General features: G+C 42.9%; 1 protein-coding gene across 1 annotated transcript in view; it reads right to left on the reverse strand.

Annotated features, from left to right (window-relative positions):
* Window positions 1-17,265, reverse strand: part of CYP2U1 (cytochrome P450 family 2 subfamily U member 1) — a 228,750-nt gene that overhangs the window by 123,036 nt on the left and 88,449 nt on the right. The window contains exon 2 of the mRNA XM_086962016.1: window positions 4,697-5,332. Within this exon, the coding sequence (XP_086818142.1) occupies window positions 4,697-5,332 (636 nt within the window). The remainder of the gene's footprint in view (window positions 1-4,696; window positions 5,333-17,265) is intronic.

Here is a 17,265-nt window from a genome sequence, read left to right on the forward strand (position 1 = left end):
TGGTGCACTTCTTTATTGCAAAAAATTATGAACATAACATTAGCAACAATACATGGTGTCAAAATCAGATACACATCAAAAAGTTTCTTTTTCATAAATGCTGCAGACAGTTTTAAATCAGACAGCATACTATTTACAGTTTTAAAATCCCAATCATCACAGTATTTTCTGGAGGTGATATTTTCATGTACAGAATTTTTCAATACATGTAGTATTTTCAAAAGTTCAGTGGGACCAAATACATCATATGAAACTCCGTCCCAAACTGTTCCGTTAGGAACTGGAACTGCTGTAATGTTCTCATAGGACAGGTCTCTCTGTTCAAGATGAGATGACGTTTGAGGTTTCAGTACCAAGCTCACATTTGATACTACAGAGCGTTCTGGGAGATAGTGTACATTCACAAGCAAGAAAAAGACAGTCGCTAAACCTATCCAGAAAAGTAGGAACAGTATGCCAGTCATTATCCAGAGCTGTAGCCATGGTGAGACTAGGTATGTCTTTTTCAGACAAATGCAGAAATCTTGAAGTTGTTTTTAGCGGGAAACCGGAGATAGACAGTGAATCAGGTTCACTTGATTCCAGAGAAAAAGTGTCAAAATAGATGAAGTAGCTAGATGCAGTGCGATCTATCTTTGGTAGCTCAGCAGGTTTTGTTGAACTTGCAGATGTCTCCTGTAGAGGCATATTAATGTAGATGGTGGTAGTAGGCCAAATTGATATTTGTATTTTATTTGTATTTTGATGATGTTCAATTTCAATAGGAATGAGTCCCATTTCATTGTTGGTTACTTCATTACTACGTATAGTAGACTCTTCAAATGTTATCAGTCTTTCTGTCTGAACCTCCTGTATGGTAGCGAGAAAAGGTCGGCGGCTACCTAGGAGCCCACGCAGCCTGCTATTCAGTACTGGCCACATAGTGTGGTTTGATTATGATCAATGAAGAAAAATCTCTTTTCTTTCGTGATGGCAAGAGGATGAAGAAGTACTGTTCTTGTTCCTTCGACAGCCAGGACAGGTACAGTCCTTCTGTATGATGGTCAATATTCTTTCTTATCCACAATCTTTTCTCTGACCAGATCCCTGACTTTTAGGATCCAGGCGAGTCTTGCAGTTACTGTTTTAACTTCCCCAGTGGCGGTGTGTTTTACTTGGATGTTGCTTTGTAGTTCCCAGAATTCATTGAGTTCCTGTTAAACAGCCAAATAGTTATCAATGTCAAATGAATTTTCATCCCCCACTGTGCTGCCACAATCGAGGTCAGGTAACCACATTCTCATCCCAAATAGGACTTTGCAAGGGGTGATGCCTCTTAGGGAACTTCTTGGCATGTTATTAATTCCGATATTAGTGGTGTTTGCGCCGGACATGCTACGGTGGAACCCTTCATCTGCTGACAGATGTCGCACTTAAGGACAAATGCTTTCATCTGCTTTGTTAAACGTGGCTACCAATAGCGTTGTTTCAGTAGTGAAACTCTATGAGGTAATCTCTGCGTGTGCAGAACCTGTACCCTCATATGCAGCTAGAATTAAACCTAATCTGCAATCCAGGTTTGGTATTACTCCATCCCCCACTCCTGGAATTTGCGCATACAGAATATTTTTTACATCTAACTTGGTAGGAGTACTTGAGTGGAAAGCATTTTGGCACGGCTGAGCTGTTTTTGTCAGAAGCAATGACTGCTACCATTATCTGACTGTCTATTCTTGATCTAGAACGAGAGACTGCAGCTACGGCAGCAGTTCATACTGTTGCTTTGGCTACTTTATCAGCCAATTAATTCCCATCAACGTGAACGCCATCAAGTTGATGAATATTGTCCATACGAGGAAATTGAAGTTCTACTCACCTACCAGGAGCACATAAACTGATTTAAAGGCACCCTCCCACATACAACAGATAAAGTAAGACTCAGTCCGCTCAGCAGAGACGGAGCCACTTGGCCGGTCCTAGCGGCTTACAAACAGCATCCAGACATTGACACAATGTCAATAGTAGACTTACCTCCACTTCACAAATAAATAATAAAACTCTAGAGAAATCTGAAACAGTTTGTTATGAGAACACTCACGCTACAACCAACAAGGGTTACACCAGCAGGACAAATTCAAGGAACTGCTTCTAAAATAACTCCGCAAACACTGAATGCAGTTATGGGTAGAATGTCCATTAAACGTGAGCAAGTGCTATTCTGGATAGCTTAGAAAATTACACAGTTAGAGGCAGTGTTTCCACACACAGGCCCTCAAAAAAAACACAGAATGCAAACAATATGCTTGCCAATGGGGATGACTTTTGTCCCCCAGACTCGTCCTGGTTATTATAAATAGTTTGTTATTTTAGATAGCTAGGTCCCTAAATCCACTCCTCCAACAGTATTGGTAATGAAGAAAGACATTTTGTATATATATATATATGCACACACACACCACACGTTAGATGAATTGGACGAGTCTTGAATTACACCAAAATATGGATGGGCAGAATTTTTTCAAGTCAAGTACACCCCAACTCTGAGAATTTGTTCATAAATTAGGTGAAGATTAGAAAACTCTGATAATGTTAGTGACTGTGATAGTGAATACTGAAAGCACATTTTCTATATTCTTATAACTTTGTGTTTTTGCATGTCCTGAAACTGAAGAACTGCCCACAGAAGACTCTTGGGGCAAAAATACAAGTGGAAACTAGGCTACTGAGAATGATGGAATAACTAGTTGATAGTAAAGAAAGCCTCTAGAGCGTTGGGGCAGTGTAAGATGCACTTCGATGCAGAATGGCCTTTATTTACAAACAGGAACAAAGCAGTGGTATATTAAGTAACCAATTTATTTCAATATAATTAAATCTGGAAAATCAGTGGAGTGGGTTCTGGTGGGGTAAACTTGAACAGTAAAATACAGTACTGTCTTCTACAATCAATTTCTGGAAGCCCTTCCAAATGAGCGATAGTATTGAATATCAATCTGGATGATTATGAAAATGCACCAAATGGTGCCTGTAAAAGACTCTGGTAAGTTTCTAGTTACATTAATGTTGTATGATCTGCATGCATCAAAAGGAGAGACGATACCCACGCCTCTGGGGTTCGGATGTGCAGAAGATCAGGGTTCCAGATGAAAGGTGCCAGGTTGAATATGTAGGTTCAGGTAGGAAAGGTCTAGGGTATGTATACCATGCACAAAAATGAATGAGCTTACTGGAGAAGTTTATTCCTGAACTAAAAGAATGGAGCCTAGGTCTTCATTTCCAGGATTAAAATAGGAGTAAGGAATGGGCAGATATACACAAGGAAACTATTTGCACTATTGTGGCATATATTGGTCTAATATTTGCACAGCCAATAGCATCAGTCATCAATGCTAGTCCATGCAGTGAGGAACCACTTGAGCTGCAAGCTTCAAACACATAGCATTTGTTTGCATGAGAAATCCTAGGCTTACAAAGGACAAATACTAAGGGCTGACTTCAGTACTCGCTCGCGTATTTTAATGCTTTTCCATTATTATACCACTCTAAATTAGGCCCCAACCCAACAATGGTTTAAAAGAAAAAAACATAGCATTTTTTATTTGAATTGGCTGCTGGCTTGGTGGCATGGCCGCATAGGGGAGCCGCTGATACAAATATGTGGTTGTGAGAATGTTAACCAACACAATTTTGTGCCACTTTATGACTGGATCATGCCTGCTGTTAATAAGCCTTTTCAAATGAAAACTGTGCTAGTGTGGATGGGGAACTCGCCACTTGTGTTATACACTAAAAACATGCAAGTGCTGCAATGCAGCATGCATGTACAATGACTTGTGACCCATGCATAACAGCATGTGCTCACTTGGCACTGCTGCAAATTATTAGCACCTTTGGGGCTTATTGTGTTATCAAACAAGTGTCATACTTTTACTGATATACTTGCTGCCATAAACCTGCAAACATTACATTTGAGAGTTGTTGTGGCATTAAAAGTAAGTAAAATAAAAATAAATATGAGAAATATGAAATGACAAAGGTGGCAACAAAAAGTGTTTACCTTGCATATCAGGCTTGAGAGCCATGTACAGAATGGACCAAAGAATTGTGTTGGTGGTGGTGTCAGTGCCAGCGATGAAGAGGTCACCAATAATATAAAAAAGATAGTCTTCACTGAATACGCTTTCACTATCGATCTTCTTCTCCTCCTCCGCGTGAAGGAGGTACATGTCAATAAAGTATCTGGGGTTATCAGCATTCAGCGTCTTCCTGTGCTGCACAATATTTCTCTTCAAAAAAGCTGTAATGTCTAATTCATGTGGTTGTGAGAATGTTAACCAACACAATTTTGTGCCCCTTTATGACTGGATACTGCCTGCTGTTAGTAAGCCTTTTCAAATGAACACTGTGCTTAAGTGTGCACGGGGAACTCACCACGTGCGTTATACACTGAAAACATGCAAGTGCTGCAATGCAGCATGCATGTACAATGACTTGTGACCCATGCATAATAGCATATGCTCACTTGGCACTGCTGCAAATTATTAGCACCTTTGGGGTTTATTGTGTTATCAAACAAGTGTCATACTTTTACTGATATACTTGCTGCCATAAACCTGCAAACATTAAATTTGAGAGTTGTTTTGGCATTCAAAGTAAGTAAAATAAAAATAAATATGAGAAATATGAAATGACAAAGATGGCAACAAAAAGTGTTTACCTTGCATATCAGGCTTGAGAGCCATGTACAGAATGCACCAAAGAATTGTGTTGGTGGTGGTGTCAGTGCCAGCGATGAAGAGGTCACCAATAATATAAAAAAGATAGTCTTCACTGAATACGCTCTCACTATTGATCTTCTTCTCCTCCTCCGCGTGAAGGAGGTACATGTCAATAAAGTCTCTTGGGTTATCAGCATTCAGCGTCTCCCTGTGCTGCACAATAATTCTCTTCAAAAAAGCTGTAATGTCTAATTCAATTTGTCTTAATTCTTTGAAAGGCCCAAAAGGAAGATAATATAACCATCCACAGAGGTTGCTTAGAATGGCGTGGCTGTTGACGCTGATCTCTAGGCCGCGGGCCATGAAGTTCAGCATGGTCTTGAACTCTTTGTCTGTATAGTTGAAGCGTCGACCAAAGCTTATGGAGCAAATGATGTTGGACACTGAGTTGCTGATGATTGGTAAAGGGTTGAAAGCTTCTGTCCCTCGTTTCAGTAATTCTTCCTTAACATACTTAAATTCTTCAGTGAATATAGGTTCTAGGCTGAGCTTTCCCAGGCCAAAATGGCGGAGAGTTGAGTGAGCGAACTTCCTCTGCTGCCTCCAAACCGAACCATAAGGGGCAAAGATAATACCTGCAAGAGGCACAAGTGATAATAAAGTTAATGAAAAATGAAGAGCAAAAACAACTTTGTGTCTGTTTAGTCAAAATCATTCACAAAACAGTAGTACATAATGTTACACAACTTGGTGATATCTGGACATTCTATATTATGATTTCTGATTTGGAAGAAAGAAACACATTTTCTTGGGCCTAGCCAACACTTTATTAGCTTCCACTCCAAACTATTCTATTATGCAGACCTAATTACTAAGAAGTCTGTTCATTTTACCTGTTTATAACAATCACTTAAATCTTGCATCAAATTAAAAAAATAGATTTAATACAGTATGCTATATTTCCAACGGCCTTCCTATCTTTAAAAAAACAATTGCAGAAAGATCAAGAAAAACAAGCATTTGCAATACAATAGCTCTCGCATTGACACGAGTTTCAGCTTTTGGAATTGTAAATGACAATGCGTTTTATTTAGGTTTCAAAAACCAAAACATAAATAAAAGGTATTGTCATTTAAATTGCCAATAGCTCAAATGCGGTTAAATGCGAGACCTATTGCATTGCAAATTGTAGGCATCATGGACAACGGGATGGGGGGAGCACAGACAACGGGAGGGGGGTAAAGAAGGCACGACAACGGAAGAGAGGGCGGAAGGGGTTAAAGAAGGCACGACAAAGGGAGAGAGGGCAGGGTTGTAAAGAAGGCACTTAAGCACGTTGTGCCTGCAGTAAGAGAAAGTGGATAAAGAAAATAGTGCTTAAAGACTAAATAACACGTACCTTGTAACAACCAAAGTAAAAGGGCCAGTTGCCGTGGGAGGTGACAAATGAAGAGAAGGCGGTACTAAGGAGGGACTAACAAGCCTATTTATGAATCACAAGCTAGCATTTAGGGCAATGACACAAGCCAATGGCAAATACGGGCAGAAAGTAGGTGGGGCTTCTATTCCCTACTTCACTACAACAGTCTCGCAGAGCAGCGCATGTGCGCTCACTCTAGGCTCGGCCTAACTAGTCACGTAGTGCATGCACGCATGCTCTAGGTTCGACCTAAAAATAAGTAAAATAAAATTACTAAAATGAAAAAGACCTCGTATATTGTAATCTGGTGCTCGTGTAAAGCACTCCAATGCTCTCAAGACATGTTCGCGCTGTATAAAACTGACATAAGGGAACGGAAAACCTACATGTGCCAGAATGCAAAGTACTGTTGGCATAAAAGGTTGGAAAGGTTTAAAGTGCCACATATGACATGGGATTACTGAGTGGATGTGTCTAATCTTGGCTTCATAAATTTAGTCTGTAATTTCTCAATATTGTTTACCCCCCACCCCCAGTCAGTACCACCAACTGCTCCAGTGCCTGCCCCAGGACTCTTCAAACCGATCCTTTCCACCATGTCCTCCTTTTTTTACCACCTCTGATGGGCTCTTGCAGTCTGATGAAAAGGGTCAAAAATCCCACCACAAATAAACAGAAATAAACAGAAAAACAAAGTTACTTGTCAAACAGGAGGAACAGTCTAAGTTAATGAGTTTCCTCCCAGGAACGCGGGCCCGGGGGAGTGGAGGGAAAGGGACCCTCCCTCCCTGATTGAGGCTGTTTACCTGCTGGGGGTAGGGGGGGGGGAAGTATATGAGGTCCTAGGGTTCTAAAAGAGGGAAGAAGGCAGTGGGGTTTCCCCAAGACACAATGGGGCTCAAGTGAGTGTGGGGAGAGGAAGGGACTTTGGATATACTTCAGGGCATGGGGATTGTAGAGAGCAAAGTCCAGCAAGCATAGGAGAGCTGTAGCAGTAATACTCATAGCTGGTCCTCAAGGAGCTAGACTCAAGAGGGCTACTATCCGCCCACACAATCCGACTTCTCCTTCAAATGACAGGAGCTACCAGGACTGATCTCTGAATGGGGCTAGTCGCCAAACCAGAGGTAAGTGGTTTAACTGGTGAGACAGTCACTCTTCACCCGCAGTATTCTGCATGAACCTGTAATCTCTCTAGACGTCCCATCTGCATCTTTTGGCACTTTTCCTCCAAACCCCAGATTTTGACGTCCAATTTGACAGTGTTTTGGCGAGTAAATTGAGAGCGAACCTTTTATTTCCCAACTAGCAACTAAGACTCCTAATTTACTTGGTTGCCAAGTGGCCCAATGTTGGGTGTTATCCTCAAGGCACACTTTTTTTTTTATATCCCGTAGGGCTTTAGATGCTGAAAACTTTCAAGGCCCTAAACACAATGGTAAAATGAAACTAGAAGTCCCAGAATGTAAAGTACGGTAAACACGAGCTAGGACCGGTCGGAGTTTCACTAGGTGACACCGGCGTAGTTGTCAGATGAGCATGCAGACGCGCTTCCCTTAGAGGGGTATGGGCTTGCTCCCGGGCAGAGTCAGATCTGAAGGCATGTTCCTATTGTTTTATGCCTTCTTTCTATTACATTCCCAGCTGTAATGCCAGTTTTCCTTGTGATTTTAACTTGGCTGGCTTTGGAGCAGCCCCTGATTGTGTGGTAGAAGCAGCTCAACAGGTACTTGCTGGCACTGTCTGGCGGTAAGGCAGTTTATTTGGGCTTCAGACTGTTTTCAGGCAACTCGCTCCCAACCCCTCTTTCTGACCTTTCCCCCGGGAAGGACAGGTCGAACCAGTTCCTGTCACTGGGAGGCGCAGGCAGGCCAGAATCACTTGATGGTCGCTATTTATTTACTCTTTATGTAACGCTTTGGCTCTAGGAAAAGGTGTTGGAGCACCTTACATATTTGAGAAACACCAAACTTCCCAACATATTAAACAAACCAAGAGATTGTGCAATGCAGAGCATTAGTGGTGTAATTCATTATCATACGGTAGGTAAGACTCATTCACCCAGCAAGAATCCTGAGCATCCTTCTGCAAAAATGCCTGTCTATCTATCTAGGGTGCTAGAAGGCTAAAACCCAACTCTTGGTGCTGTTGGAGGCAAATCTTTCTCGGCATCATGGACAACCGGGGGGGGGGGGTAGGGGGGAGCGGAAGGCACGGACAACAGGAGGGATGGGGGTAAAGAAGGCACGACAAGGCCAGGGGGTAAAGAAGGCATGACAACTGCAGGGAGGGCAGGGGGTAACGAAGGCATGACAACGGCAGGGAGGGTGGGGTAAAGAAGGCACGACAATGGCAGGGAGGGGGTGGGGTAAAGACGGCACGGACAATGGGAGGGAGAGCGGGGTTGTAAAGAAGGCACCAAAGCACGTGGTGCCTGCAGTAAGAGAAACAGGATAAAGAAAATAGTGCTTAAAGACTAAATAAAATTTACAGTGTAACAACCGAAGTAAAGGGGCCAGTCGCCATGGGAGGTGGCAGATGAAGAGAAGCAGGACTAAGGAGGATCTTACAAGCCTGTTGACGAATCAGAAGCCAGCATTTAGGACAGACAATGACACACGCCAATGGCAAATATGGACGGAGAGTGGGCGGGGCTTCTATCTGCTACTACACCACAAGTCTCGCAGAGCAGCGCATGCACTCTGGCTCGACCAAACTAGTAGCAAGAACACGGTTTGATTAAAAGAACACGGTTTGAGTAAAAACCCCTAAGATGAAGAAAACTGAAACTTTCTCCTGCGTAGTTTCTCCTGGAGATCATTTTGACTTCTGGCTTCACTCACATCAGAGGGAAACAAATCCTCGTTCTAGTCCTCTTTCTAGGACTAGTCTACTTGCTCTAATGTTTCCATTGCTACATTGTTTCCTATTACAGGTCAAGCATGCAAAGCATCCAGCTTCTTGCATTGGATAAGGCACATTATTTACCTACTATAAAAATTAATTATAAACGTAATTGTTCCAGCTACTCTTATTTTCACACTGCAGTTCCTTTAGGAAAACGTGCCAATATTTATATTTCTTGTAGTCAATCATAAAAACAAAATATGCGTTTACTCGTCCGCAAGGATACGTGAACAGTCTCTCTTTCAAATGCAACTAGAAAAGGATTTCGCCCCCGTTCACTACTGAGACCTGGAGTCTGCACTTCATGAGGGATGATAGGCTGGAGCTGGTACTCCTAGGACTGTAGCCCAGGTGGTGTTAATGATTCGGATAAAAATAACATCGGGTGTGGGTGTATCACAAAAAATGGGTGCAACTTCTAAGCTATGGAAAGCACAGTGAGCCGAGGAAAACACCTCGTACCTGCATTTTTGTTGACTATGGAGCCAATAGAGGGCGCACAAATGGACAAAACAAAGATTTTTCACAGCTGATCGTGGCAAAAGGCAGGATCCGAAGTCCTATGAACATTACAATGAGTTCCAAAAACCACAAGTTTAACCCACAACATTATATCAATCCTCTCCTCGTTCCGCGGTAACCATCGGTACCCCATCCAGTTTCCCATGGGCCCTCAAACAATGTCGTAATTTGGTGGAATTTATTTAGTATTTTGTTGTGAAGCAGCAGATTAAAACTGCAACAAAGTGAACAGTTCAAGAACGAGCCTTTTACTACTCGAGCTTTTTACTGCCTTCTAACATGCAGCCATAAGCTTCTCCTTAGCCCACGAACGTTCCACTAAACATTAGGTTAAATTGAAAAAGGAGAACGTAGATAAATAATGGTTATCTTTTCAATTAATGCTCTTGATTTAACTCCTGGGAAGTCATAAATATATCCACTTCGCAGAGGTATTCAAATGCATGCACGTTTCTACATAAGAAAATGTGAGTGGCGATGCCAGACTAAAATACATTTGCACTCTATATTTATCTTGGTTTCCACAAGGGGGATTTTTCTTTTGGAGAAACCCTTTCCTTTGTAATCTCTCAATGGCTTTAGAGGTTCTTTCTCCCCAATAAAGGTTTTCCTTTTGCCATTGACAGGAGCGAATCCCAGAGTGCTGTGTAAAGTGTGAAACTCACTGCCCAGTTTGGTATATACACTAACATCTATAAATTGTATGGGTGTTCACCAACTTCTGCAAGTGAACCCACCCTAAATTACCAATAAACTTGCCCCAGAGAGCAGATCTGATCACAGGTAAATTCCTCCATATTTTCAGCTATTTCCATGTCAACCAGGCCCTCGTTTACAGAGGTTTTTCTACGAGGAGCAATTTTATCCTGCCAATTCAGGTCCTGATTTTGCATAAGTAAGACACCCATTGTTGAAGACATTGCGAACTCTGAATTAGAATTCAGTTTTGGTTCATTTCAACTTCGGTTTCGCCCCAACTATACCAAAAAAATATACATATATTCTCCTGGTGTTGTGACACTCTTTGTGATTCTTTAACTCTCTCGCCTTGAATGGGTCTCCCACACTGCCAGAGTTACACCAACCCCAGCATGCGGCTAAGCAAGGTTACTGTAGCATCCAACATGTGGTGAATCTCTGACAGCACAGAAGCAAAACATCTATTATCTACATAGAGAAATATTTAACAGACACAGTAAATAGGAAACTCTACTATCAATACAGGTGTCGTGAAGCGTTTCTTACAAACTGTGGAGAACATGCAGTTTAACAATTCTTCAGTAAGTTGTGCTATGAGCCTGAAAACGTTTCAGGAAATGTAGGAAAACAGCTGACCTGTACCCTCATTGAGCCTATTGTTCCAATTTTCACAAGTGCCATGTCACTGGATAGGATTTCCGGTAAATAGACCAGGAGCAACAAACCCCTGATATTTCAGAAAAATGCATCTTATTAGAAAATCATGTTCCATGAATGGTTCCTTCCCATGAACAGAGATCTATCGTAGACCACAGACACTGGAGAAATAATGACCCAATGAACAAGCATTTGCAATGCAATGGGTCTCGCATTAGGAAAGTTTGAGCTATTGGTCATGTAAATGACACATTTTTTATTTTTGTTTTGTTTTTGAAAATAGCGATATTAATAGCTTTGTCATTTACAATGCCAATAGTTATAACTTTCGCAAATGTGACACCTATAGCATTTGTAATGCAATATGTGTTGTATTTACGTGACTTATATGTATTGATATTACAAATAACAATTACTTAATTTTTTTAAATAATTAATACTTAAATAAAAGTTATTGTAATTTATAATGGCAATAGCTTAAACTTTTGTAAATAACGTTTGTGAAAATTATGTTCAGTGTATTTTATTGTGACGAAAATCCAAGAACAGAAGTGAAATATTAACATATTTTTGTTACATTTGTAATAAAGTTTAAAACAGTGAGAGAACATTTTTGAACCAGGTGTTGTTGAATGGTTGCACAGATTGATGCTGTGGTGGCGCTGAGTGATGTTGTGATGGCGAACGAGTGATGCTGTGTCGTTCAGTGATGCTGTGGGTGCGCATAATGATGTTGTGGTGCCCCTGAGTGATGCTGTGGTGGTGCCGAGTGATGCTGTATGCTATGCTATGTTTTGTTTTGCTATCCTATGTTTTGTTATACTATACTATGTTTTGCTATCCTATGGCATAACATAGCATTGAGGGGGGTGAGGGGGAGTCAGGGTGTGTGAGGGTGAGGGGTGTGAGGGTGAGGGTGTGTGAGGGTGAGTGAGGGTGATAGGGTGAGGGTGTGTGAGGTTGAGGGTGAGAGGGTGTGTGAGGGTGAGGGTGTGTGAGGGTGAGTGTGTGAGGGTGAGGGGGTGTGAGGGTGAGGGGATGTGAGGTTGAGGGGGTGTGGGCAAATGTTTTTAATAAAACCATTGATGCATGTTTATAAGTGACTGTATGCCACTGTACTTGGATTATAAAATAAATGGTGTTTCGATTCCCTAATTTAATTGTACTTATTTTATCGACCTCATGGAACCTGGGAATAAAAGACTAAACTGGCCCTGCAACGTATCAACCATGTGACCTGCAGATTACGTGCAGATGTCAGCAGAGAGGGAGGTGTAGGCGTGTGTGTTGCGACTGAGAATTGTATTTATAAGTGGAATCGTCGCGCTGCTTTTGGAGTGAGGAGACTTTGCTCCATTAAATCGCTCGAAGACACGTGTTTCACCCTTCAGTTTTGTTCCAACTTTTCGTTGACACTACACCAACTCTGTATTTATTTCTCCTGTTTCTGATTGAGCACCCACGCAGTAAAAATTAAGCACCCGAGAGTGAGGCCTCCCAATCTCAGCCCTCCCCTGTCGATTTCTGAAATCTGCGTGTAATTCGTTTAGTGTGTATTTTAGACCATTAGGGGTTACTCCATGGGGTCCGATGAGATTAAAAGAACCAGCAGGGGCTAAACCAATAACAGCCATTTACAGGGGGAGCAGGTGACATTATCATAATTTAATTAGGGGCCGTGGGTAAGAGTGTCTCCTTCTGGGTGAGTGACATGTCGCTGGCAGAGACTACATTGTCATGTCCCCCTACAAATATCTTCCATGGGTCAGACGGTATTCTTGTTTTGGGGGCTTTGACATGCAGTGAGAGAGGGCATCTGTATCACAAGGGACTGCCTGGCCATATGTACTTCCCAAACGCCTTCTGAAAGGCTGGTAGGGCTGGGAAAAAGTCAGTCATAGATGTTTAAAGGGTATTTATTTACATGTATGTGCCTTTGAAAGTCCGCTAAGATTGTTGCATAGTCTGTAAAAGGGCCCAAGAACCTCTGCCGAGTCAGTGTCTCTGAAAGACCGGAAGGGCTGGGGTAGAGCCTAGTACCTCACATGCACACTGGCCTAGCTGCCTTTAGGTCTGACCAGTTATTCCTGTCACAAAACATGAAAAGAGGCTCACATATTTGTAAAACATTTCTGCTCGCCATTTTTTTTAGACCATAGTTTTGATACCGTAGTTGTCAAACAGAGCTAGTAATAATTTGGAGCAGCTCAATGAGCTGATCATCATCTTACACCTGAAGCTATTTGGGATGTATCCTTCCACCTCCACTCAAGTGTTTGCTGTAACCTGCAAGAGGGACAACTTTGCAGCTAAAGACCTCTTCACTTGAAATAACAAAAAAAGTATTCTGTAAAGAAGGCAAAGGAGCCTTCAATTCACTCTTCCTTTTGTTGGTTGTCTGGATTTCATGAATTTACACTGCACGCTTAGGTGCATTAAACTAAGACTTATTGTTTTACCAATGTGTGTTACTCGTAGAATAGATGTTCCTTTCCTTCCCGCTCACGTGCTCCTACAGCTTGTTGTGGATGAGTCTGACTGACATTCCGTGTTTTTTGGGGACAACCTCCTTAAGGGGTTAAGCTTTCCTCCTCACCCATACTCACCCTCATTGTATTAGAAAAAAAATGAATAAGAACAGAAACGTGTCTGACGTCATGTGAATCTTATTTTCTCCTATGTTTCTTTTATTTTGCTTGAATTCCCTTATGGCGTTTTCTTCTGCAGCAAAGTTGTTGTTTTACAGCTCATTCGGGGAACATTTGGAAACAAGCATCGCGGCAGCTGTGCTCCACATCCGGGCCAGGGAGGAGACAGAGGGTGGATAGAGGCGCGAGGGCTGCTCGCGCATGCGCTGTTCCTGGATCTGCGGCTCGTGCACAGTGGCGGCGAGGCAGACTTAGGGGTCTCCTGTGATCAAGACTGAGCCCCTCGCGGTGCTGCAGTATGCCGATGAAGACATCGTGGGGTAAGGGGGTGTGCGTGCGTGGCTGTGCGTGCATCTGACGTTGAGTTTTGCTATAGGCATATATGCAGGCCCAGTGTGTTCGCCTTCACCTCTGCTCTGCCTCTCTCTGCAGCTCTCTGTCCTGTGCATTTCACTTTACGTTTGTTCTATGGGCATAAGCCTACTGTGCTCGCCCTCACCCCTGCTTTGCGTATTGCTGCAGCTTCTTGTCCTGTGCATTTGACTTCACGTTTGTCTTATGGGCATATATGCAAGCCCACTGTGCTCAATGTGAGCGCCCTCACCACTGCTGTGCCTATCGCTGCACCTCTTTGGCCTGTGCATTTTACTTTAAATTTGTTATATGTGCATATATGCATGACAGTGTGCTTCCGTCACCTGTGCTCGGCCTATCGCGTTAGCTCTTTGTCTTATGCATATGATCTCACGCTTGTCGTATGGGTATATATACGAGCCCAGTGTGCCCAATATGCATGCCCTCACCGCTGTTCTGCTTATTGTTGCAGCTCCCTGTGCTGTGTGTGTGCGCGTGAGCGTGTGAGTGGGAAGGGTGCAGGGAGGGGGGGGAGGGTTGTGTGCGTGCAAAGCTGTTTGTGTGCATGTGAGCTGGTGAGTGAGTTGGGTGGGTGGGGTGGGGGGGTGCGTGCGTGGCTGTGTGTGCGCGTGAGCTCGTGAGTGGGGTGGGGGATGCGTGCGTGGCTGTGTGTGTGCGCGTGAGCTTGTGAGCCGGGTGGGTGGTGTGCGTGCATGGCTGTGTGTGCGAGCGTGTGAGTGGGGTGGAGGGGGGTGTGCGTGCGTGGATGTCTGTGTGCGCGTGAGGCTGTGAGTGGGGTGGGTGGGGGGTGTGCGTGCGTGGCTGAGTGAGTGCGCGTGTGCTTGTGAGTGGGGTGGTTGGGGTGGGGGGGGAACGGGCTGTGAGTGTGTGCACGTGAGCTTGTGAGTGAGGTGGTTGGGGTTAAACTGTCCAAATACTTAGTAAAGTTGCTTTTGTTGCAAACGCACTGCCGAACACGTGTTTAGGTGCAGAAATATGAAAAAGCAACCAGAGTCCTAGTAAAACGGCTTCAGACACAGTGCCTTTGCCAAGATAAGGGGGTGCATGTGGACAAGGCGCATCTGTAGTTTGAGAAGGAAAGGGGTGTTTATGTACTGGCACGTGGTGTTGGTAAGCTGTTCACAATTAGTACATGCAATAGTACGCGGACTTGGCAAACTCCGGGTGCCCGAAAAGGAGGCTGCAGATCGCCTGTACACGTGATGCGAAGGACAAAAGCGCGCACACACGTTAACGGCCCAGCGCGACCGCCCAGCAGCAAAAGCGCGCACACACGCAGAAATCTCAGACAGCAAAGCGCATGCTCACACTCTGCCTCACATTCCCGGCAAGTTGGCAACAATGCTTCGCTGATGCAGTGCTTCGCACAGCTCGACCTAAAAAGGACTATTTGAGTGTCAGCTTCCAAAAACACAAATCAAATCTACAAATTCCCGCCTGTGGAATTGTGTCCCTATATTTTCTAATATATCAACCAAAATAGCCTGCAAAATGAAACTGTAATCATCTTTGTGATTAAGGAGCTTTTTGATCAAAATAACTTCCTTAATTGTCCTCTTATTGCTAATTTCACGTCTTAATAGCAAGCTCATAGGAAAAAGTTAAGCAACACTAATTTCATTAGCAGTACATAAACTCTGGCTGATATTCAATTGACTATCATGTTAGGGCATGGTACACGGAGATGGCTTTGTCAGGGTTTGTGGATTGACAAACAATTAATAAAATTGACTTTTCTATGTTGATTCTCTTTGATGTAAATTTCTATGGTGTATATATATATTAAAGTCCCTGCAATCATTATTTTAAATAAGATTCTGCGATACCGCTGTGAAGAATGTCTAAATGGGAGCATGGTGCACTCACCACGCTAGCTCAATACAGGGAATTGACATTCTAATCTGCAGATAAAGGTGGAGCACTAGTGGTCATGGATCTCACCTTCTATGAGAACAAGGCAACATCACATGTTGCTGATAAGCACACCAACATGCTATTAGGGAATGACCCTACCATCGCATTCATCGCCACTTTAAAGCAGATACATGACAGAGCCTTGGATTGGGGTGGATCAACGAGAATACCAGGCGTTATCTGATGATGGAATTTCCACGGAGACCACGTCTCTATATTTTACCAAAGATCCACAAAAGCATCACTGCTCCTTCATTTAGACCCATTGTTTCTGGGTGTGGGTCTATTCATGAACCTCTCGGAATATACCTTGATACATTCCTACAACCTTTTGTTCAGAAGTGGTGGTCTTATGTTCAAGACACCACAGACTTTTAGAAATATCTAGCGCACCTACAAGTTGTTGACACAGAGGAATGGTGGTTCTGTACCACAGATATTGCTTCTCTATATACATCCACACCATACGACGAAGGCATTGAGGCTGTGGAATAGTCATTGGTCAACTCAGATGAGGTATGTGCCAATAAAGTTTCTCTGCTAGAAGTACTTAATTTCTGCTTGTTCCATAGTTACTTTGTATGAAAGGGCACTTACTATTTACAGAGGAGCGGTACATCCATGGGTTTTTTTGGGGCACCCAGTTATACCAACAACTTTGTGTTGAAATTTGAGGATAGCTTCAGCGACAACTCTGACATCTGGTGCACACATTTCATCATGTACCTAAGATACATTGATGATATATTCGTGATTTGGCAATGCAGCAGGGATCTTCTTGAACAGTGGAGTTTGGATCTCAATTTGAAGAACCCCAAGATCTAGTTCACATATTCCATTCACAAGACCATCATAATTTATTTGGATGTTCAACTTGAGCTTACACCATAGAATCTTTCTGCTAAAGTCTTCAAGAAGACCATTGATTGCAACAACATGTTACTATTTATTAACTTTCATCCTCCGTCCCTAAAGCGGCATCTACCATTCTCACAATTCATACGTGTGACACAAATAACGTCTGATGATGATGTTAGATACAGACACTCACCAAGTTTAAGAACCACTTTCTCAAATGCAGGTATCCTGAAGATGTGCTGAAAGCTGCACTACATTGGATGTCCTCTTTGGATCATTCAACATTGCTACAGACGAGACAAGCTGCTAAACCAACACAGGAGGTTTTCGTGTCTAGATTCTCAACCCAGTCTAATAAGATCAAATGGATTATTTGACAATGTTGGGAACTTCTGCAAACGGAACCAGACTTTAAGGGTCTTTTCTTGAACAAACCCCTATTCACATACACTCACAGACACACACTAGTAATTTGAAAGAAATGTTATCACCCCTACAGAAGCACAGTATTCCACCTAAGGGGATGAAGAGGTACCACAACTGTATACATTGTGGTAATCTTATAGTG

Source organism: Lissotriton vulgaris, chromosome 3_1, assembly GCF_964263255.1.
Source record: "Lissotriton vulgaris chromosome 3_1, aLisVul1.2, whole genome shotgun sequence".
Classification (NCBI taxonomy): Eukaryota; Metazoa; Chordata; class Amphibia; order Caudata; family Salamandridae; genus Lissotriton; species Lissotriton vulgaris.